This window comes from Phocoena phocoena, chromosome 17, assembly GCF_963924675.1.
Source record: "Phocoena phocoena chromosome 17, mPhoPho1.1, whole genome shotgun sequence".
Taxonomy (NCBI): domain Eukaryota; kingdom Metazoa; phylum Chordata; class Mammalia; order Artiodactyla; family Phocoenidae; genus Phocoena; species Phocoena phocoena.
This window is the reverse complement of record NC_089235.1, coordinates 73829924-73853545: the sequence shown is the minus strand read 5'-3', so window position 1 is coordinate 73853545 and position 23622 is coordinate 73829924. Positions and strand designations below refer to the sequence as shown.

At 50.1% G+C, this 23622-nt stretch overlaps 1 protein-coding gene across 3 annotated transcripts in view; it reads left to right on the top strand.

The window, feature by feature from the left end:
* ZFAT (zinc finger and AT-hook domain containing) overlaps positions 1-23622 on the top strand; it is a 150440-nt gene that overhangs the window by 7799 nt on the left and 119019 nt on the right. For all 3 annotated transcript variants that reach the window (XM_065895074.1, XM_065895071.1, XM_065895072.1), the window contains exon 2: positions 2051-2302. In XM_065895074.1, coding sequence (XP_065751146.1) covers positions 2051-2302 — 252 coding nt within the window. The remainder of the gene's footprint in view (positions 1-2050; positions 2303-23622) is intronic.

Below are 23622 nucleotides of genomic sequence, written 5' to 3'. Positions count from 1 at the left end.
AGTTTGTCCTCACTGCACCTCCCTTTCCTCACCTCCCCCTCCAGCCTCCCTTCCGCATCGGCTGGGCCTCCTGTCCACACAGCTGACATTCTCCTTGGTAAAATCTCAGTGTGGCCAGAGGGATCCAAGGGGCTTGTGCCCTTGCTCATTTGTTCTGGTCTCTTCGTTTGCTTTCTTGTTGTTTAGTACTTTTATCTCCCCTGTTCCTGACCACCCCCATCCTCGTCTCCGACATGCCCGGTGAGATAGAGGGAAGGCAGTGACTGTGTGTTGGGCTGGGCTGCCCTGGCCACGGAAGGCCCCGGTTCGGAGCTCTAGGTCAAGGGGGAGCCACGCTTGGCACTGCAGCTCAGTGGAAACTCTGCTCTGCAGGGAGCTCCCCGTCTCAGCTCCTCCCCCATGCTGGTGCCTGATCCCTCTGAGCTCTTGGGGACCCCACGTCACAGCAGGCTTCTCTGTCCAGAGCCCTCATTGTCACGCTGCTCTTTCCCTGCAGACTTTGCTCAGGAACCTTCCTGCCCTCCTCGCCCGCCCCATGGCTTTCCTGTCTGATTTGGGAGCACAAGTGACCCACTTAAGGGGTCCTCACGGTGGTAGCAGTGGGCACTGTGGCTGACGTTTCCTGGGCAGAACTGTAGCCTTGGGAAGAGCAGGAGGGACCTTGAACGTGTCATAATTCCGCAGATGACATTCCCTCAAGATGGTGCTAGAAGCTAGGACCCTTCCTCTGCCCTGATGTTCAGATGCAAAGAGGGCTGCTGACATGCCGTGCCTTAGCCAGACAGGTGGCTCTCCAAAGATGGCACGGTGGCCAGGCTGTGCTGGCCCCCTGCTTGGCCTCCTCTGGGTACCCCTCAAGTCACATCACCTAAGACACACCACTCCACCTTCACACAATGGCACGATGCCCCCTGACCCCACTCACCCATCTTAATTCCCACCTTCCCTTGGAGACAAGTGCCTTAACAATGAATGCTAATTAAGAAGAAATACAAGATGAAAAATGATTTGAAACTTACTCTGAAGCAGCTCTGATCATGACATTTAAATCATTTGGTTTCTAGGAAACTTGAAAAATATTGTCTTTAGTCCTATAATTGGTGGCTTTAGATTGTAATTATTTTTTCTCTTTTTCATCAGAACAATTTGCATCTAATAATTACGATGCCTTGAAATAGTCTGAATAGTTGTGTAACTCATTAAGAGCATGCAAAGCCAAGCAGCCTTTGAGAACGCTTTGCGAAGTCCTTAGCAAGTTTCTGAGAACTGGGTTTCAGTGGAAATGGTGGGTCATAAGGAGCCTGGTTTGTGAACTGGGGGCTGATGGTCACAACTTAAAATCCTCCCCGGGACTTCCCTGGCGGTCCAGTGGTTAGGACTCCACACTTCCGCTGCAGGGGGCATAGGTCTGATCCCTGGTCGGGGAGCTAAGATCCCACAGGCTGCTCGGCCAAAACAAAAACAAAAACAGAAACGTCCTCCCTGCCTTACAGAAGAAGCACGTGCAAAGGTTCTGATAACGTGATATTCTTTTTTTTTTTTAAATTAATTTATTTTGGCTGTGTTGGGTCTTCGTTTCTGTGCGAGGGCCTTCTCCAGTTGTGGCGAGCGGAGGCCACTCTTCATCGCGGTGCGCAGGCCTCTCACTGTCGCGGCCTCTCTTGTTGCGGAGCACAGGCTCCAGACGCGCAGGCTCAGTAGTTGTGGCTCACGGGCCCAGTTGCTCCGCAGCATGTGGGATCTTCCCAGACCAGGGCTCGAACCCATGACCCCCGCGTTGGCAGGCAGATTCTCAACCACTGCGCCACCAGGGAAGCCCTAAAGTGATATTCTTAAGTCACGTTATTACAAAATTGATTATACAATAGCATAGAGGTGCAGAGATATTAGCACTAAAGATTGTTTGTAGCTGTTCATTTCTGGAACTGCTTCAGACTTTCCTCTTTTGATAAAACGTGGAACCAAACATATTTCCACACTTGGAAATTGAGTGCATGCCCTGCACTGTCGCCTCCTGTGACTACATGGTGCCCTCTTGCTTCCTTCATAGAGTTTTCGGTCATGAAGAGGAAGAGAGGCAGGCCAAAGGGGTCCACAAAGAAGGCCAGCCCCGAAGAGGAACTGGCGGAAAACAACGTTATTCCCAGCAGGGACGGCCCGCGGGCCCCCGAGGGAGGGGGCAGCCTGACTCCCAGCAGCCTGGAGTGCAGCAAGTGCTGCCGGAAGTTCTCCAACCCACGCCAGCTGCGGAAGCACATCTGCATCATCGTGCTGAACCTGGGCGAGGAGGAGGGAGGGGCCGGTAAGTGTTGCCCGAGGCGACCGCGTCGCTTTCTGACAGCCCACCTGGATGTCACTACTCACACCCATTTTTACGGGTTCACTTGTTACTTGGAAATCGCACATATTTATACATGTCCCACCTCTCTATTTTTGCAATGATTACTGACTGTTACTGTACATCATCTTGGAATCGAGTGTATCATCTGGTAGCTGATGCCCACAGAGCGCAGGTCATGGTGGGTACTTGAGTAGACGCTTGCGGGGGGTGGCAGAGAGGGTCAGACAGTCTCTGTGCTCTTGAGCTTATGTTCGGGGTAAGACAATGGGCTTTTAAAATGCAAAGTGTTACAGGATAATAAATCAGGAGTTGAGAAAGTGTTCTGATGGGAATTCCGGACTGAGCCTGGTGTCGCAGTTTGGGTGGCCTTTGGAGTAAAGGAGGGAGGGTGTCTCAGTGGATGAGTGGGACCATGTGAACAGAAGAGCAGGCACTGGGATGCTCGAGGCCCCTGTGAGTGAGCTTGATGGCCTAGATTGTGGCAGGTATTCTTGAAGAAAGTAAAGAATACCAGGTGCTTCCTCCAGGTAAGTACTTAGCAAGGCTTCAGCTCTGAAGTAACTTCTAAAAGAGGCCAAAGGACATGTGAGTGTGAGTAGGGAACGTCTCCTAGACGGCTTTCTAGGAGGACTGAAACGGCAAGATTGCACCAGAGAGCTGAGGGCCTCTGCTGTCGTGCTGTTGTTGTTCGATTCTTGCACCATTTTTGAAGTTTTCAAACCACGTCTGAGAATTTAGGAAGTTCTTACTGTGTTTTGTACCACGCTAAGCATGCAGTTCTGGTTACGGATTTGGGCTTTGGACTTTGGCTGCCTGGGTTTGAATCCTAGCTCTAGTACTTACTAACTTCATTCTGCTTTATTTTCCTCATCTGTAAAATGGGAATAAAAACAGCACTAGCTAATATGATTACTCTGAGGATTCAATGAGACGGGACTTCGTACAGTGCTTAGAACGGTACTTGCCGTTTCAAAAGCACCTCATAAGCCTGACACGTGCACGCTGCTATACTTAACATGGATAACCAGCAAGGACCTACTGTGTAGCACAGGGAGCGCTGCTCAATGTCACGTGGCAGGCTGGATGGGAGGGGAGTTCAGGGGAGAAAGGATACGTGTATATGTATGGTTGAGTCGCTTTGCTGTGAACATGAAACTGTTACAACATTGTTAATAGGCTGTACTCCAATATAAAATAAAAAGTTAAAAAAAAACACCCCATAAATGTTAGCTGTTACTGTTACTCATGGCCATATGGACACAGTGCTATCGTGGGCCTTCCTGTCTCATAGATAAGAGCATTCAGACACTAAGACATTAAGCAATTCGTCCGGGGTTCTTTAGCCAGAAAGGGATCTTGGCCTTTGAACCCAGACTGTCTGACTCTGAACCCCAGTCTTTAAGTCCTAGAAACACCTCCCAACGGTGGAGCAAGACCCTTGGTGTGTAAAATCCTAGCACAGATTGGGTGAATTATTGAGGTAAGACATCACCTCATATTTATCAAACATCTAGGTAGGTGGCCAAGGCTCATTGCCAACACCTGTTGCAAGTTGTAGACAACACAAAATGTTGTTCTTTCCTTTAAACTGCTCTCAAGGTGACCACGTGAACTGTTACTAGGCTGCAGGGCCTGATGCAAATACTGGACACGGATTCAAACAAGGTAAGGCAGCGGGCTGGCCGCCGTCCCAAGATAGAGCGTGAGTACTGACCGTGTGAGAGACGGGGCAGGAGCACGGTGGTTTCGGAGGAGGCAGCATCTCGCTTCAGAGCTAATGTCCTTTCGGCAAATACACAGAGTTTTAGCAATAAGGTGGCCGGTGGCGGAAGGGTTAGGAGGCCACGGCCCTGCACCTGAGGCGCTCATCTCCAGGAGATTCGTTCCCTCCGGCCCTGCTCACGCAGTTGCTCCCCTCCTCTCTCCACCCACGTCCCCTGCCCTCTGAGTGTGTCGCACGCGTACACACACGCACCCCGCCCCGGCCCCCACTCTCTTTTGCTCGCACAAATGCTCAGTGGTTGTCTCGTTTTAACCAGAGGGGCCAGATCTAGCCATCAGGGCAGCTCTCCGTGTACCGGCCCGAGTCCTTCTGAGAACCCAAGTCTCTCTGCTCACTCAGGGCTGCCTCGTTGAGAGTCTGTTTTGGTTTTGTGCCTTCACACGGCTGGCTTGTCCTGTCAGTCCCCCTCTGAGAGACTCCTGGGCTTTCTGCACAGTTGTGGTTAGAAATCAGGGATATCCCTCTTCGGCAGCACCGAACATTCTGGCTGTTGATTCCTCCGGGCCTTAGGCCTAGATCTAACTTGGAGGGCGTGTGAGAAGTTCAGCCCGGGCCGTGGATGTTCCCCCAGGCTGTGCTGCCCTCGGGGGTTTCTTCCCAAAATTCGCTTCTGCGGTGTCTCCCCTTCACAGGAAGGTGCAGACTCTTCACCTGGGTATTCACGGCCCTCGCTGAAAGGATCTTCCATGGAGCTCTGCGGCGTCACTTTTCCGCGCCATATAGTATTCCGTTGTTCATGCCAACCACGGTACATTTAGTGAAATTTAGGTTATTTCCATATTTTTTGCTGTTATAAATATTGCTCTAATAAACATTCCCTTATGTATATGTATGCGTTTGTGTATGTGTATATATGTGTATGTGTGGATTATTATTGTTATTTTTGTAGGATAAATTCCTAAAAGTAGAACTACTGGGCCAGAAAGTGTATTACATATAGCCAAATTGCCCCCTAGAAAGCTCACACCAATTGAGATTCCAAAAGTATCCAAGAGTACCAATTGGATATTATCATTATTATTTGTTTTCTTTTTCAATACCTGGAATGATATAAAAAATACTAAGAAGAAAGTAAAAATAATCCAAAATTTCACTGCCTAGGTATAAGGTCTATTACACTGTGTAAAAAAAGTGAAGAAAGATCTTTCTCACTTCTATGTATGTTCATATACATTTTTTAGAAATGAGGTCATATATAATGTTCTGTGATCTTTTTTCACTCAGTAATGGAGCAGATAAATTTTTCACGTCAGTATTTTTTCTTTAACAAGCTGTTTTGTAGCACAGTCTATGTTGCAGATACTGTTCTCAGTATTTTACAACTATTATCAATAGCTCATTTCATTATCATGGCAACATCATAGGCACTATTATCATTCCCGTTTTATAGACCAGGAAACTGAGGCACAGAGAAGTTCAGGAGTTTGCTAACATCACACAGCCCGTAAGGGATGGAGCTGGACTCTGAATGCACATATTCTGGCTGCAGGGTCTGTGCTTTTGATTGCGATGCTCTGCTTTCTGACTGAAAACAGTCAGTAAATGTAGATTTTTGTCATTTTTAAAGGCCACGCAGCATTTCATTGTGTGCATGGGCCATAAGTTTTCCTTCATTGGTCTCCAGTTGATTGACACTGAATATTGTTTTAAATTTTTCTCCCTGATTAAAAACAAACAAACAAACAAAAAACTACCGGGGTGTACAATTGAGCGTGCATTTTTATTTTATTATTACTATATTTGTACTTGTGTCTTTATTATCTTAGGTAAATACCTAGTAATGTAATTCTCGGGTTAATAGGACATCTTTTAGGTCACATATTTTATGATTCCATGTATATGTAATATTCAGAAGAGATAAATCCATAGAGACAGAAGACTGTTGGTGGTTACCAGGGGCTGGAGGAGAGGGGAGAATGGGGACAAACTGCTTAATGGGTACAGGTTTTATTTTGAATGATAGAAAAGTTCTGGAACTAGATGAAGGTGGGGGTTGCACAGCATTATGAATGTTCTAAATGTCCCTGGATTGTTCACTCTAAAATGGTTAATTTTATGTTATGTGAGTTTTAGCTGAATAAATCGTATGACAACTTTAGTTGATAAAATAACAATAAAACTATTTGAACAAAACAAACAAACAAAAAATAGGGCATCTTGGGCTTCCCTGGTGGCGCAGTGGTTGAGAGTCCGCCTGCCGATGCAGGAGACATGGGTTTGTGCCCCGGTCCGGGAAGATCCCACATGCCGTGGAGCGGCTGGGCCCGTGAGCCATGGCCGCTGAGCCTGCGCGTCCGGAGCCTGTGCTCCGCAACGGTAGAGGCCACAAAAGTGAGAGGCCTGCATACCGCCAAAAAAAAAAAAAAAAAAAAATAGGGCATCTTTTACATTTTGACACATACGCATGTTGTCAAGCTACCCGGTAGACTGTGTCTATCTGTTATTTTTCCGACATTGGCTGTGTCCTCATATCCGCCTTTACCCTCTTTATCCTGGGTTGTGTCAGTCTTATCCTGTTAATCTCTAGTGTGAACAATTTTCTTTAGTTATTTTAATTTGCCTCTATTTGGTCACTCGTGGACTCTCTCATTGCAGTTATTAGGGGTTTTTGTTTTGTGTGTAATTTAGGGCATTCCTCGCTCACGCCCTTTACTTGTTACACTTTTAGATCACCATATATTCTGAAAATATTTTCCAGTTTTATCATTTTTCTTTTAATTTCATTTGTAGAATTGCTTTGTCTTTTGCGTTTTACTGTAGTTTTAAATATCAGCATTGTCACTACTGTCAAATATTTCTTTTAAATTTCTTGCCCTTTTTATCATAGATTAGAACACTTACCTATACCCCAAAATAATAAACAACCTTCTATATATTCCTCTGTTATTTGTATGGTTTCATTTTTTAATCTATATTTTTGATCCTTCTGGAAATTGTATTTCTGTGAAAGTTGTGAAGTAAGACAGTTATATATATTTGATCAATAACTATGGGCAAAGGAATGATCTTCAAAAGTACAATTTGAGAAAGTAATAAGGGTCTGCTTCCAAGTCTAAGAAACGCTTTAAAAAATAAAGCTTCATATTTTGAAACAATTACTGGAATAATAGGAAGTTGCAAAGATGGTACAGAAAGGTCTCAGTACCCTTTACCCTCTTCCCCCCAGTGGTGACGTCTTACATAACTACAGCACAATGTCACGTTCAGGACCTTGACAGTGAGATACCGTGTGCGTCGTTCATCATTCCTCACACGTGTAGGTTTGTGTTGCCACCGCGGCAGTCGGGAGACAGGACTGTTCGTCACCACAGATGTCTCCCTTGTATTCCCACTTTATAGTCACCCCGCAACCACTGATCGCCAACCCTGTGATTTTGTTATTTCGAGAATGTTACACCAACTGAGTCACACAATATGTGACCTTCTAGGATTGGCTCAGAAAACCCCCTTTTCAAACCAATTTCATAATTTTATAGTTGAGGTCCAGAAGTGATGATTATCCAGAGTCACACAGCTCCTCGGACGTAGGGCTGGGTACCATCCCATGTGTCCCCACTCCTACCCTGTGGCTGGCCCAGCTCTACCACGTTTGTGTCTTAAAACCAGTCTCATTTCTACTTCATGGATGTTGATTTTGTTCATTTCAGTATACCTCTCTCAGCTTTTTCTCTAACCTCATGGGAAATGAAAGTTCCATCCTGTATGGTCCTGATGTTTATGTCCTATTCTGTAATTAATTAGGCAGTCTCTTTAGCAGTGGCAGACAGGCACAGTTCTTTCTAATACGATTATCAGCTTCCTCCAGTGCTAAGCTGTATAGAAAATGGCCTCGTAGTCCATTGATTTGAATGACCTAAGTGCACTTTAATTTAACAGATACCAAATGGAAAGGTAGAAGCTCTGGGTGTTCTTCCCTTTCTGGCCACTGCTGAAGCTTCTAAAATACGCAGAAATGACCTTACTCCCAGCTGCCTCGTGGCTGACATCGCTGTGATGATTGCTCCACGTTCCTTAGTTTGCCAAGCACAATATTACAATTTGGAAAATTCTTGCATAATTGTTTTAATTTATGCTCTGTAAAGAGCAGTTTAGTGACATTTTAAAGAATTGACCTTGACTCTTTTGCTTGTTAAAACAATTAGAAGAAAACAAAATAAGCTTTTTCCCTACACTGAACCATGGCAAGTTAAAATAATACTTTTTTTTTTTTTTTTTTTCCCCGCGGTACGCGGGCCGCTCACCGTTGTGGCCTCTCCCGTTGCGGAGCACAGGCTCCGGACGCGCAGTCTCAGCAGCCATGGCTCAGGGGCCCAGCTGCTCCGCGGCATGTGGGATCCTCCCGGACTGGGGCACGAACCCGTGTCCCCTGCATCGGCAGGCGGACTCCCAATCACTGCGCCACCAGGGAAGCCTCCTAAAATAATATTTTGATATATATTCAACATTTATTTATTTTATTCTGAATTTGAATAATAAAAGAAACCAGGAAAAGAGATTTTTTTTTTCCCAATGACATTATGTGGAACAGCTGGTGTTTTTGAAAAACACTTTGCAGCCTCTACAGAAATCAATACATCAAGTTTAGAAAAGTGACTTCTGAACCTTTCTAAGCTTGTTATTTCTGGGTCATTTTATGCTAGGAGAGTTGCAAAAATTTGCTCTTATTCTTGTTAAATCCTCCTTAAAGAAGACAAGGCATTTATTTTTTATTAAATTAAGTTTTAAAATAAATTTATTTATTTATTTTTGGCTGCGTTGGGTTGTTGTTGCTGCACGTGGGCTTTCTCTAGTTGCGGTGAGCGGGGGCTACTCTTTGTCGCGGTGCGCGGGCTTCTCATCGTGGTGGCTTCTCTTGTTGTGGAGCATGGGCTCTAGACGCGTGGGCTTCAGTGGTTGTGGCTTGCGGGCTCTAGAGCGCAGGCTCAGTAGTTGTGGCTCACGGGCTTAGTTGCTCCGCGGCATGTGGGATCTTCCTGGACCAGGGCTCGAACCCGTGTCCCCTGCGTTGGCAGGTGCATTCTTAACCACTGCGCCACCAGCAAAGTCCCCAAGGCATCTATTTTAAGATCTTCTTTAAGATGCATCTATAATCTTCATGAGGATTTTTTACAGCAATATTTCAAGTGTCTTCTACTATATTTGTGTTAGCAAAACAGCTGACTTGATAAGTAGCTTCTGTGATTGAAAACTGATTTGAGTGAGTCGGGTTTGAAAATTTGCAGGTGGAAAGGTGGAGCAGTGTCAGTCTCTGAGTAGAACACTTTTCTCTGTGGAAAGATATAGAATGGTAAATTCTGTTTCCTCTCGCTGCCTTGTGAACCTTTGTTTTATCTCTGTGCTAATGAGGGGAATGCAAAGTGCAGTGGCCTCCAGGCATACATGGTCCTCAGCATGCTTGGAAATGTGGGACTTTGGGACAGTTAGTGTCACCTTTCATGGACCCCCCCTTGTCCCACTTTCCTCCTGCCCCACCTGCCTCGTGAGCTTGGGCCCGTCTATTTAGCCCTTAACTGTCGCGTGTCCTGTCGGTGTGGGCCAGGGTACGCCCTTACAACCAGTCTCCCCCATCGCGGTGGCCACACAGAAACAAGCTTTCCTTCTTGTTCTGCTGCAGATTCTCAGGAGGCTCTGCTCACCCAGGGACCCAGGCAGAGAGAGCAGTCAGTATCCCGAACACAGCTGGTCACCGGGCAGGAGGGGAGGAGAGCCTGAGGGTTTCATGTCAGCGCAGAAGTGACCTCTGTCATTCCTGCCCCTGCAGTTCATTAGCCAGAATTGATCTCCCCCAATGTCAAGGGCCCAGGGTCGGGGAGGACTGGAAAGGTTTGGTGGCTGTCACTAGTGGCAACTGCATGGCTCCTACCATTTCCATGGATTTGCCCACAGCTGTGGTCTGGGGATCTGCAGATGTCCTCCTTGCCCGACCATGTCCTGAGCTCAAGGCCTGTGTCTCAGTCTGGGGTCCCACAGGCTCCTGATCTTCCATCCTGGTGACTGGCCACCCCGTCCACGTGTCTCATCCAGAAACCTCTCCTTCACCTGTCACATCCGGCCACTTGCCATAGTCAGCTGACTTTTCCTGCTAAATACTCCTCTGATTCTTCTCTGCATCTCTGCTGCCATTCTTGTGGGTCAGGCTCCATCATCTCCTACATGGACTCTTGTAACAAGTCTGGTCTGCCCTCCCTCTCTGATCCATGCTAGATGTGCATCAGTGATCTGCAAATATATCCCCAATAAATATTTACTAATAAGTTGCATTTAAAAAATTTAATAATCAGGACTTCCCTGGCGGTCCAGTGGTTGAGACTCCATGCTTCCACTGCAGGGGGTGCGGGTTCAATCCCTGGTCGGGCAGTTAAGATTCCACATGCCATGTGGTGTGGCCAAAACTTTAAAAATAATTTTAAAAAATTTAGTAAGTATCGATGGAGTTCTTAATGTGGGTCTATTCTGAGTGTCTTGCAAGTATTAATTTATTTTCTCTTCACAAAAATCCTACCAGATGGTTACTGTTTTTATCCTCATTTCACAAACTGGGAAACTGAGGCAAGCATGCTGTTCAGTGTGACACGGTAGGAAGCGGTGGACCTGGGATGGGAACTCAGGCGTGGTGGCTCAAATACAAACACTGCCGTGTGCGTGTGTTATAGGCATTATGAAACATACGTAAGATATACATTTCAAAAGGAAGAGGTAAGAAAAGTAAAGAGGAATTCTACTACTCTCTTCCCAGATTTCAGTGGATTGTCCTAGGCATCCCCTGGATATGTGCCTTCTGCTTTGGAAATCATGCCTCTCCTTGCCATTAGAGCCATCTTTCTGAAATGCAAACCGGTCACATCCCTTCCCTGAAGACAGCCCGCCCTGATGCCCACCGCTGCTCAGAGACAGTCCAAGCTCCTCAGGAACCTCCTAGGTTGTTTATGTATGACCTGGCAGCTGCCGCCCTGTACCCTGATTTCTTACCACGTCCCATGGTGCCCACCTACGACTCTGTAATGAACATCCAGAGGCCACAGTGCCCTGTGCTCTCTTGGTTTCTCGTGCATTGTCCATTTTGCTTGGCAGGCCCTGCTTCCCTTTGCCCTCTGAAAAACTACGCTTGTCTGCGGACAGTGCTCGGTAAATATCGTGTGAGTGAAAGCATGGATCTTCAGAGAGCAGAAACTAGGACTGCGCAGTGTCTAATGGGGGGAAACTCAGCATGTTTCATCACTTCCATTTGCGTTTCTGTGCGGAGTGGGCCACGTGACACGGGAGAGGTCCCAGGTTCGTGTTGCTGACTGGCCATTGTACTGGCTTCCACTCAGCTTTTGCCTCTGTAGTTGTTTTCCTTCTTTCCTCCTTCTCCCCTGCTCTTCACATTTCAGGTTTCCGCTGTCATTCTTTTCACCTGTATTTGAGGGTTGCCCTTGAAAGTTACCTCTCCTTTGCTGGTGCTGTGGAGTCATCTGAGCTAGAGTCTGGAGTCATCCTTGTGTCCTCCTCTGGCTCACTTCCAGCCTGCCGACTCCCCACGATTCTGGAGCCCTCGGTCGGTTTCCTCTCCGGGCGTCCTCCCTGCCCTGGGTCTGGCCTTCTCATCTCTCATATGGACTCTTTGCCTAGCAGACCGGCTGCTCCTCTTCTAGACCTGCTCCCCATAAGCTCGCCCTTCACAGAAGGATGTCACGTGCTAAGGTGACACGTCACGTTGTTGTTGAGAGTCCTCCCGTGGCCTCCCCCACTGCGTGGAGGGGCCTCACCTCTGCCTGCTTTCTGCCCCACGTGCCCCATGGGCTCTTCTGCGCAGGCAGCTTTTTCTTCTTGGAAAGCTGCCCCGAACCCTCTAAGCCAGCTCCCTAGCTGTTTCTCATTCTTGAGGCCGGCACGGTGCCCTGGTGCAGGCAGCCCTGCTAAACGTCCGCTGAAGGAAAACACCTGCACGTGGCCTTTCTCTCTCCAGTAGCTCCTGACACTTGGAATAAAATTCAGGTAAATGAGAATGGGATCCATTGCCAGAGTTGTTTATGGAAGGAAGAGAGTGTGAGATCTGCAGCCTTGAGCCCTGACGGGCCCCAGAGACGGGCCCTGGGTGAGCAAACTGGGTGCGGCTCAGGCTGCTAAGTTTGGCAGATGTTTGTTTACATGCTTCCATAATTCCAGAGGCGAGCTGGTCCAGAGCTTCCGGTAGGTCCACAGAAGCCTAGACCCAGGTCAGTGGGAGCGTGATGCTTGTGGGCCCCACTGGGCCCCGCAGCGGTGATGGTGCCTCCTCTTACCGTGTGCTGTCTGTGCCAGCTGCTGTCAGGGTGCTGAGCATCTGTTCTCATCCTCCTGCTGGGTGCCGAGGTAGGGCTGCCGGCTCATCGCTTAGATGAAGATACAGGCTCTGCTAGACAAAGGAGGCTGCCTGACGCCAGCTAGTGATTACGTGAATCCTGGTCCCTTTGACTTCCGAGCTCCAGCTTTTGTCACGTGGATCCAGCCGTCTTCGAGTGCTGGTCCTCTGCTTCTCCACCTTGCCCTGGCCCAGAGTCACCTGAAGTAAACCTCCAGTCCCTTTGGTGACTGCGTGTCCCAATGTGAGACACGTGACATAAGTCAGACGTGGAGCCGGCCCCGTGCTCTCTACTACAGACCTGCTGTGACTCTCAGGTAACCACAGGGCACTCAGTGCCGTTTTTCACGGCGGGGGGCAGGGGCCGGGGGAGAAGAGGAGCTAACTAAATCCCACCCAAGCAGGGCTTTATGTCAGGACTTTGGAAGGAGGACCGTCTAGTCCAGCATCTTGGAGGCCGGCCTCTCGTGCTGCAGCCCCTCTGCGTCGTGCTGTATGCAGCTCAGGGGGTTGCCTGTATCCCGCCTCGAGGGACGTGATGGGAGGGATGCAGCCCGCGACACAGGGGGCCTTTGCTCCAAGTGATGGCTCTTCAGACAAGTAGCAGCTACTTATTCCCCCACCTCCCATTTTGAAAAGGAGTCTCTCTCTCACCCTTAACAGCCCGAGTACTGAGAAATGCTGCAATGAGTGGCCCGTGGCCCAGCGGCCTTTAAAGCCGGACTTCCCGCTGTGCCTGGTGCTTCCCAGCTGCTGAGGAGCTGTCTGAAGCCAAGGGCTGAGTGAGATCCCTGCAGCGGCCATCCTCTTCTCTTTTTTCTCCTCCTTCCTGAGCTTGTCGCCGGGCACTAAGCCAGACTTTGGAGACCAAAGCGAGTAAAATGAGTCTCTTCCCTTGAGCAGCTGAGCCTGGGGAGGAGGACCAAGGGGTGAATGGATACAGTACGATGGAGAGGCCGGCCCAATGCAGAAGGGGCAGGGCAGGACCGCGCCCCCGCGGGTGTATCCTGGAGGGCTCCCTGGAGAGAGGGGCCGTGAACTCCATGTCTAAGGCTGACATAGGGGGCGGGGGAGGGGATGGGCTAGGCATTTCCATCAGGATGGCTGCCGCGAAAGCCTGCGGGTGCAGGGCTGGGGGCGTGTTTGAGGAACGCTGGCTAGTTCACTGTGGTGAGTGTGCAGCGAGGACAGAGTCACAAGGAGGCTGACGGCCTCATGCTCTGCATGTGCTTACGCTCGTGGTTTCCTGTCTGTGGGAATGCTGTGCTCGGAGCAGGTGCTCGCCTGTCCTTCCCTCGGAGCAAGAGAGACAGGGAGACCTGAGAAAGCCTGAGGGGAAGAGGGAAGGTGAGGGTGATACGTAGTCAGCAGGTTCGATAGGATTATCTTGGGTCAATAAGTTTCTTGAACTGCTGCATTAGCAGTGTGGCGTGGATCAGTGGCAGAGCCCCAGAATATGATCCCATATCAGGCCGCTGTTCTGGGCTTTTTATTAATGTGGCTGATAGCACTTGACTCTCTGGGGTGTTCTGAGATTTAATTAGTTCTTGGACTCTTCATCTGCCCTTTCCTAAATCAGCTTGCCTTGCTTGCATGTCATTCCATGTCGGGGACTCTGCGAAGTCCCTTGGGGAGTTAGAGGGTAAACACAGACACAGATCCCACTGCTAAGAGTGGGGAGTTGGAAAATGGAGCAGTATCCCTCCCAAAGGAACTCCTCTAGGACAGGAGGGCATGGTGAGCAAAGAGCAGGGAGACTTTGAGATAAAGGGAACTTAGTTGAGAGCTTTTGTATCAAGTGAGCTTCGTTTTTCTTAGTGAAGTCAGAGAAGCGCGTCAGAGTTAAAGGATTGTGTGCGTGTGCATGTGTGTATATGGTTAGGAGCTGAGAAAAGTGGGAGTATTTTTGAACCCCTGCTGTAGATCTTTCATTAATTCATCGGAAGCATTGATTGAGCACCTACTGTTTGTGTACCAGGCGTGCGGTGGTTGCTGGGCTATGTGATGTCAAATGAACGGAAGTTTGTATAGTAAAGTTGTTCAGAGTTTGGTGGGCGGGGCAAACAGATGACACTGACACTTTGGGGTAAGTGTGATGAGCACCTGCAGAGGCCACATGGGATCTTCAGGGAGCTCAGAGACGGGACTTCAGAGGCAGCCTGGGAGAGCAGGGCAGGTCAGGAAGGGCTTGGGCAGAGCTTTGACGTCCACATGGGCCTGGTGTTCTGAAGGGTGCATGGGGCTGGAGGTGAGAGGAGGCAGAAGACGGGAGAGGCATGTGGAATGCAGCCTGGCAGAGGGAGTAGCATCCCGTAAGGCCCGGAGGAGGCTGCTGGCTGCATGTGCTTGCGGGGGAGGCTGGTGCAGGGCCTGGTAGAGGGTCTGCAGTATCTGGTTTCAGCAGTGGCAGTGGGCGTCAAAGAAGGGGGTGTGTTTTAGAGCTGCTGAGGAAGTGTGATTCCCAGGCCCTGGGCGCAGGTTGATGTGGACAGGAAGCAGGAAGTTGTGGGAGGGAGGGGGCCCAGGTTTTGGCTCAGGTGTTGGGGTGGAGGGTGGCCCCTGCCAATCCGGAGAATCCAAGGGAGAAGCAGGTTTGGGGGAGAAAGGATGAGTTTGTTCTGGTCACACACTGAGTTTGGTGGACTCTGGGTGTCCATGGGGGCGTCATCCACCTGGGTGTGGGACCGGCAGGAGGCCCCTTCGTGGGTGAGGGCACAGGTGGGTGGTCAGCAGGGGTTGGGATGGAACCAAAGCAAACAGCAGCGTGGCTTCCTGAGGACCCTGGTGCCGAGCATCCAGAGGGAGAGAAAAGCAGGAAGCCCGCCTTAAAGGGGGAGAAGGACGGGATCGGCGATGGTCAGTGACGCAGGGAGAGTCAATGAGACGAAGCTGGGATGAGAGTCCTTTGGTCTTGGGAATGTGCCTTGTGCTGGCCTGAGCAGGAGCCGTGTCAGTCGGGGGTGCTTGACACGGCCGGGGTGAAGATGAGATTTGGCGGCTGGAAAGAGGGGTCACGTAGAGATGACTGAAAGCGTCGCCCCGTGGAGCTGGCAGCAAGCACGTGGCGACTTGAGAGTTTACTAAAGGGATTATTTGTAAAGTGTGGGCAGGTGTTGGTCCTGGGGGAGGCTGGGGACAGTGGGGAGTCGTTGTCACCCGAGGTGTAGAGGCAGGAGAGAGCTGCAGGGAGAGCTGCAGCCTTTGCAAGGAGGGGGCCTGGAGAATATCGCCCCCTACTCCCCTCCCCCCCTCCCGTCTTCTGCTGGTGACGGAAGCCAGAGGGCAATGGAGCCCCTCTTTTGTGTGACCCGTACAGGTGAGCCTCTGGGAGCTGGGTGGAGACAGATGAGGGTGGGCCTGGAGGGGCAAGTGGAGACTTTCTAGAACACTGGGGACACTGGATCTTTGCTCATTCCCCTTAGAATGGAGCACATGCTTGGTCTCTGCTCCTTAAGCAGGGCCGCATTCAGTTGAAGTCAGGACGCCTCCCCGCGTGAGGGCCCCGGGCGCTGTCGTAGGAGTCTCAGCATCGAGGGGCGCGTGCACCCACCTGGGAACTCCCGCTTCCATGTTGCAGTGTCGTCATTTCTTAAACGCCGTCTTTTCAAAAGGAAATGAAATGTAAAGAATTCTGTCAGTGTGCTGTGGTTGAAGAGCAGTGAGGCACAGATGTCACGAAGTTGAACAATACCGTTCCCAGGACGTCGGTGACTCCGCAGAACATTCCAGGCTAGGGGGCGGGGTGAGGCGGCCCTTCCGGCGCCTCTCCTGTTAGCAGAAACCAGCCAGAACGACCGCGATGCCATGACACCAGCCCAGCCCTGAGCGGCACATGTGCATCTTCAGGCATGACGTCACTGGCCCCAAACGCGTGCGGCCTGGGGGCGACTGCGTGATTCCCGCCGCCCCCCTGTGAGAGGGCTCTGCGACCTTCCCTCACTTGAACCTCACAATGACTCATTTTGCAGATTCGGACCCTAGGTTCAGAGAGTTCCAGACTGGTCCAGCTCGAAGGCAGAGCTGGAGTGTAGCTCACACACCCTGACTCTGCGCTGGCCACTCAGAAAAGCGACTGTGGTGAAAGTGGTATTGGACAGTCCCTCCTGCATCCTCATGTACTTGTTTTAAAGCTGAGGCACTTGCGGCTGAGATGGAGGGCTGGGAGGGCCGTGGAGGGGGTAGCTAGTGGGGGGCTGGCTTGGACCCTACCCACTTTAACCAGAGCAGTCATGCCCTTTTATTGATTGTTTATGTTGAAATCGCTTAAAGAATTCACTCAAAATGTCCTGCTGCTAAAAAAAAAAATAATGTTTGAAGACCACATCCCGATGCAGTGGCGAGATCACAACTGGATTCAGGTGGTGTGCAGCACCTGGTGACATTTGCTGGACAAGGGCACTTCAGCCAGCGCCTCGTATGCCGGAAAAGCACAGTTGATTAGCGCCTTGGAGGAAAAAGTGAAACGTAAGAAGCTTGATTAAAAAGGCACGGTGTGCACATGCAGTGGAGTTACAGGTGCTGGTTGGTGCTCATGAAGGCGCTCTGCAGACTGTAACTGCCTCTCAGGAGGTAACGCCGTGCTATTACAGTGGTACAGGCTACCTCCCTCTCGTGACCATTGACTAAAGGGAAAACACCAGACAGGCACAGACGCTGTCAGATATTTCAGTCTGAAACCCAGTGTTGCTGATGGGATTAACACTGACCTTCCTTCCTGTGCCCTTGCTGGTCTACCGGGGGCGGGTTGATGGTATCCCATCTCTTCTGCCTTTTAAGCATCTCAGACAGATTTCCGCTCTTGATCTCGCTTAAAATCACATCCTGCTTTCTTTTGGATAGTCTTTTGTAGAGCTCAGTGAAGATATTACAGACGTTTCATACAATTTGAAGATAAAATACTACCTTAACATTCATTGCGTAATGAACACATGCAACGTAGCAGCCTATCTGGAAGGCGGTTCATCTGGAAGCACCACCTAGAAGACGTGGAGTGGGACCCGGGTGCTCCCTCACGCCCAGCCCCCCTCACTGTCTTCATTTTCCATGCTGGGTGTATTTACTGAAAGAGATCCACTTGCTGCCCGTTCCTCACCAGGCACTGTGTCAGCCCAGGGAGTCAGCTGGGCATTCTCTGAACCAAGAGTGAGTAAATTACCCCAAATTACCCATTGGCATCAGCCCGGGAGTCTGGGGGTCAGCTGGGGTTCTCCGACTGCGTCAGAAGAGCCACCTTCAGTTAGCCTTGTTCATTGCCAGAGGGTTTAATCTGTCTCAGTGCAGGGAAGATAGACGTTTACCAGTTTGAACAGAACAGAAACTCTAGTTTTCTTCACTTTCCAAGAATTGCTTCTTTGTAGCAAGGAGCGTGGCTGCAGAGCAGAACTGGGCTGCCATCGCCAAGCATGACAGGACCTTAAATGCCTGGCCCTGGAAGCGGGGGCCGGAGCGGCCATGTGCCGCACCAGGGCTGCCGGCCATGCAGTCCCTGCACGGTGTGCGTTCACGAGGGCAGGCGGGCGCCCAGGTGGGCCATTCATCTGCACAGTGATCAGGAGCAAATGGCCTCTTGCTGCTTCTGGGGACTCAGCTGAGGACGGCCTTTATGTTCTCCCCAGCCTTCAGCACAGATGGACCAGGGCCCTGTCAGAGAGGGGAGGGGGGAGGAGAGGGGCTTCTTAGAAATAAGACCAGGCATCATGGAGCACGAAGAGCCTTTAAGCTGAGCACCATTCCCCACGGAGAGAGCAGAGCGCTGGTCGTGGACCTCACTTCTCGGCTGATCAGCCAGACCCACCTGTCTTCTTGGTCCCCGTAGGACAGTACTAGGCTTTGCCACTTGACCACTGCCTCCCACCACGGGGCCCGCTGTTTGTTGGTTCCTCTCTGGTCCTTTGTCTAAACTTCTCCTCCTGGCCCATCGGAGGCAGGAGAGGGCAGCAGGGAGCCCGCGCTTTGCAGTCAGAGGGACTCAGGCGTGATGCTGGGTGTTTGTAACAGGCTCAGGAACAGTTCAGCTTCTCTAGGGCCCAAGGACTAAAGGAGAAGATGGCGGGAAGGGCTTTCTGATGGGTGGGGCAGCCATCCGTGTTTGCTCATCTCCCCGAGGGCAGGGACAGGCCGGGTTCTTCTCTGGGCCCCCAGAGCCCAGCACAGGGCCAGGCATCTGAGAGGCCTTCACTTGTAATCTGTTTAATGAAGGGCTGACTCTCCCGCTTTGTGAAGGTGAGGTCCCACCCATCTCTTCCCACTTCACGGAGCCCTTCAGGGTAGTGGCCCGGTGGCAGGTATCCAGCAAAATGGGCTCAATCCTGCCCGGCTGCCTTGCACTTACACTGTCTATGGGGACAGACCAGAAGCAAAGTCAACAAGTAAATAAACAAGCCCTGTCATAATGACTTTCCCCATCAGTAGAAACTGGTCATGTGAGATGTGTTTGTTAGAACACTGGACCACACCGCTTAAAAATTCAGACTTGTTTTTTTCCTGTAAAAGGGGCAGATGATTTTATAAGATTCTTTTTATTTTGATTTTATGAGATTCTGATCTAAGATTGCTTTTCCTTTGTAGAATGGAGTAGGGCCCTCTAAAGAATGGTTCTCTTAAAAAAAGAAAAATTCAGACTTGTTCATCTTCCAAATGCCTGTGTTCTTTCACCAGGCTCCGGTAGAATGAGAAATTTTAAAATTACCTTCTGATATATTATGTAATCTACTTAATTATTATGTTTTAACTGTGTTGTCTGTCTTTCCCCACCAGCACGTAAACTCCAGAGGGCAAGGGTCTCTCTCTGTTTTGTACCCTGCAGTATCACAAATGCTTAGAACAGGTCCTGGCACTCCATAAGTATATGGTGAATGAACTGTGGCTGGTAAAGAACAAATACATTCTGTAGTGCTGGGATAATTTACAAGTAAATATTTCTTTCTTTTGTGTAGAAATGATGGTTTGTTTGAAGATGGACCCTGAGAAAATTTGGAAGTGGGAGAACAAGGAAAAAAAAAGCTCACAAAGAGAATGTCTTATTAAGTACGAGGGAATCATTGTTGAACTTGGTATTAGAAATAGAAATTCCGTTTTCAGAAGAACACTACTTGACATGAATCCTTAACCAGATTGAGGAGAGGGTCATAACTAGCAAACAGGCAGAGAAACGGAAGAGGCAGACCTGGAGTCAGACCCGTCGTTGACTTGGCCCTTCTGAGTCACAACCAGGACGAGTCCTACAAATAAAAGTGAGTGTGTCCACAGAGCCTGATGGGTTAATTTGTCTCGGGCTCCAGCAGTGTCAGGTCTGGAGTGAGAGGGTCTTTCCACCGTGAGCCTGGAGAGAGGGCCCATCCTGGGATAGTTTGGGTGGGAGATGTGGGCGGAGAATCAGGACTTGTCAGTGGAGGTTCTTATGAGGTCCTGGGACTTTCTCCTCTCCCGACTCCCAAAGGACTAGTGATGCTGGCAGTGGGACCCTTGCTGATTAAATCCAATTACCTCTAGAGGCTGGAAACCAGAGATACGACCCCCCTACCTAATTCTGCAGCAAATGCTACACATAGCATATCCCAAAACACCAGGGTAGGAGATCAGAGTGGAGGGAGAGACTTGGGAAGAGGACAGCCTGGTGGGTAGGAAGTGGGGAGAGACTCAGACGTGCCTGTTGCTGTGCTTCTCCTCTGTGCCGCCTTGGCACGTGGTGAAGAGTGGCTGGAGTAGGGGACTGTGTAGAAGCTCCGTGTGGGAGACTGTGGTGCAGGTGAGCCGAGGGAGGGATGCGGGCGCCGGCAGGACTCCTGGGCTGCATGCAGGAGCGGTTCAGTGGCAACTTGGAAAAGTACAAAGATGGGTCGAGTGAGGATGCAGGGAAATCTCCAAACAAGCAGGTCAAGTGGAAGTGAGGACTTCTTTGGTGTCCAAAGGGAGTGAGCACAAAGTTACCCGCAAGACGTTTATTCAGATGTCCTTCTCTTTCTCCCTCCACCCTCCTTGTTCTCTGCACACAAGCGTGTAGCACCTTCTACGTGCTTGACCTGGTGCTGGGAACGAGACTAGATAGTCGTGCGGGCTGCAGTGGGCTGGGCCCAGGGCTTGCGTGGAGCACGCGTGCAGGGATGGGGCAGAGAACCCTCATTTCTGTACAGGGGGCACTTGCCTTTGTCGTCCAGGGTCTTCACACCCTGCCCCTGCGTGCCCCTCTTCCACCTCTCGGCTCCCCTTTCTTATATGCGGTGTTTTACCCGGAATTACCTGCTGTTCCCTGCATGCACACGCTTCTGTTCTGTAGCGGCTGTGTTCTTTCCACTGTGCTCCAGTCGTCGAGGAATTGGGTTAAGATAACTCCAAGAATCATTTCCAAGGCTGCTTGTACAGTGTCTGCCACGTGGTGCCTGGATCAGTGGGAAAACTTACTGTGGAAACTTCTGGAAGCTCTCGAGAGTGGAATGTAGCTGAATGGGCTGTGGCTCCATGTCGCATGGGGCCACAGGGAATTGATGGAGGGCGTGGGGGCTTGGAGGTGCGCGTTTGGGACAGTTTTGAATGGGGTTGACTTCGCTTATGCTGCCTGCAAGCTGCCCCGGCTGCAGGCAGTTACTGGGGTGGGGATCCCAGGAAGCAAGAGTGAGGTGTGGGGAGGGTGAGACAGGGAAGGGGGAGAGACAAGGGTTTGCTGCTGGGTTCCAGCTGTGGTCACTGGGCGTTTGACTCTGCCAGGATCTCGAAGCTTCCAGAATGTGTCCCAGAAATGTGCACTCAGGCCGGGAGCCCAGAGTGGTTGTGCATTGCTTCCCATTCCTCCTTGGTTGAGGGTCGTCCCTACCACGTTGACCCGTCTCCACCTCTGGGCTGCAGGGGCCTAGCTTGAATGCTTCAAGACACCTGTGCAAGCTTGAGGTCGGACGCTGGGGTGCAGGGTGAGCCTGAGTGTCCACTGTAGCTGCTGCCAAGGTCGTGTGTGGCCCTCGGGGACATGGTGAGAGCCCCACTGGCATTTGCTATGGGGAGAATCAGAGCCCACACGGGCACGGAGGGTGCTGGTGGCTGCCCAGGAGGTAGAAGGTGCATCTTCTCCAGTTGCCCGCTGTCTTACTCCGCGTTTTCGTTTACTGTCTCGTACTGCCCACCCCTCCACCTCCTTTCTCCTGCCATCCTCCTTACATAGCAGCTCCATCTCCCTGTTGGGAGGGTCTCAGAATTCAGAGATGCAGAGCTTGTCTGATTTGACCCCCCATGTGGTTCAGTCTTTCTCACAGCATCACGATTGCTATGTGAAGCTCCTCGAAAACCCTCCTGAGAAACGCATCTCTAAAGCCACCCCTCCCTCGTTGGATGGCTCTGACTGCTGGAAATTTCTTCCTCTGGTGAAGTCTGTTGCTGACCTCTGCCCGTTGGTCCTAGCTTCACCTTTTTGAGCACAACAGAGCAGGTCTGCATTGTGTTCTAGGTTAGGTCCTCTGCTATCGGTCTGCGTCAGGCTCAATAAAATAACAAGAAGACACAGACCCAATTTCCTGGAGGTCACAGCACAGATGAGGCATCCAAACAGATAATTGCAAAGCAGTGTGGGAAATCCGACCATTGATAATGTTGATTTCTTGGTGTGTGTGGTGTGTTTGTGTGTAAATCTGAACTGCCTTTGTCATCTGGACGAGCAGGGGCCTGTGGATTGGGTGTTAGATGTTACGTGGACCTGCATGCAGTTCCAGGGGCTGTAGTTCAGTATAGTTGGAGCCTGAAGGGGTGAGCAGATGAGTACACGTGGGTGCGTACTTGGGGATCTTGGCCTTGAGGGTGCAGGGGTCGTGGGAGGGATGATTGATGGCGAATCTTGGAGGACTTTATCTAGCACTTTCTGCTCATGGAGATGGGAGGGAAGCCATTGAAGAGTTTTAAGCAGGGGAGTGACAGGGTCAGATTTGGGTTTTAAAAACGATTCACTCTCTGGTCAAGATGGAAAATGGTTTGGAGAGTGTGTTAGTCGAGATACTTTCAGTAGAGGCATCAATTAGAAATGAATTGGAAAGTGGGAATGTCCATTCTCCCATGTCACAGATGCATGGGGATCGGCGGTTCCAGGGTCGGGTCAGGTCGGGTCGGGGGTGTGTAGATGTACCATTGCCATCCCAGGGTCCATCCTTCATTCCGGACCCTCAAGGTGTCGACCTGGGCTTTCCCTTGATCTCTTGTAGGTTCTGGGTGGTTGCCTCAGTTTCAGGCAGTGGACATAGTGATGCCCAGTGAAGGAGAGGTTTTCTTAGGGAAGGAAACCGTTCCCAGAAGCCCTTGGCAGCCTTCACCCCAGACCCTGTTGGCCACGCTGGGGTCCTGGAGTTCCCACTGCCAGAATGGCTGGAGAGGCTTCCTCGTTGTCCTGGGGACCAGGCAGTGTGGCTGAAGCAAGGACACAAATAGGAGCTGTGGTAATAGTTGGGCTGAGAGACCAGAGTCCCATCCAGTCTCCTCATCTCCACCTGGGTCAACTCCCGTGTCTTTAGCGGGTTTCAGTCCTCCAGACTTTCTTCCACTCCTGTCCACCATCCTCGTGCACCCAGTTCTGCAGTGTATTCTTAACGTACGATGCATAAAGCTGAGTCCAGACATGGTCAATCCAGTGCAGAGTGTGGGGAGTGTAACCACGATCGCTTCAGCTACCTGGTGGTCATGCCGGCTGACATCATGTGTATGCTCTCGGCTTTTGTAGTTGATTCATGATGTAAACCCAGATTCAGCTTATGGCAAGCTCTAATTCTTGCTTTTTTTTTTTTTTAATGTAAACGTTATCTATTCCTGCTGTGTCATCCACGTGTTGAATTGTAATCTGTGGTGAATTCTTTTATAAAGTAAAGCGTCATTTTTAAAAGCAAGAAGTCCTATAGTATGTTTCTACCTCTTTATAGCATCCAGTATATTCTATAATTATTTATGCACACCTATCTCTTAAAACTGCCCGATGCAGATCAAAAAACAGAGAACATCAGGTAAGCATCGGCAGTGACTTTGGGGATACCGTATTTTGCCCCATTCTTCAGCTTTTTAGGAGTCATTGTGTTCTTCAAGGGGTGGATGTATGTAACCGTCTTGACTTTTCCCTTTGGCCTTGCAGAGTACACTCTGAATCATGGTCTCATTTACTAATATTTCTTTTCAGTTTGCTGTTACCATGTTTGGTGCTGACACTAATTATAT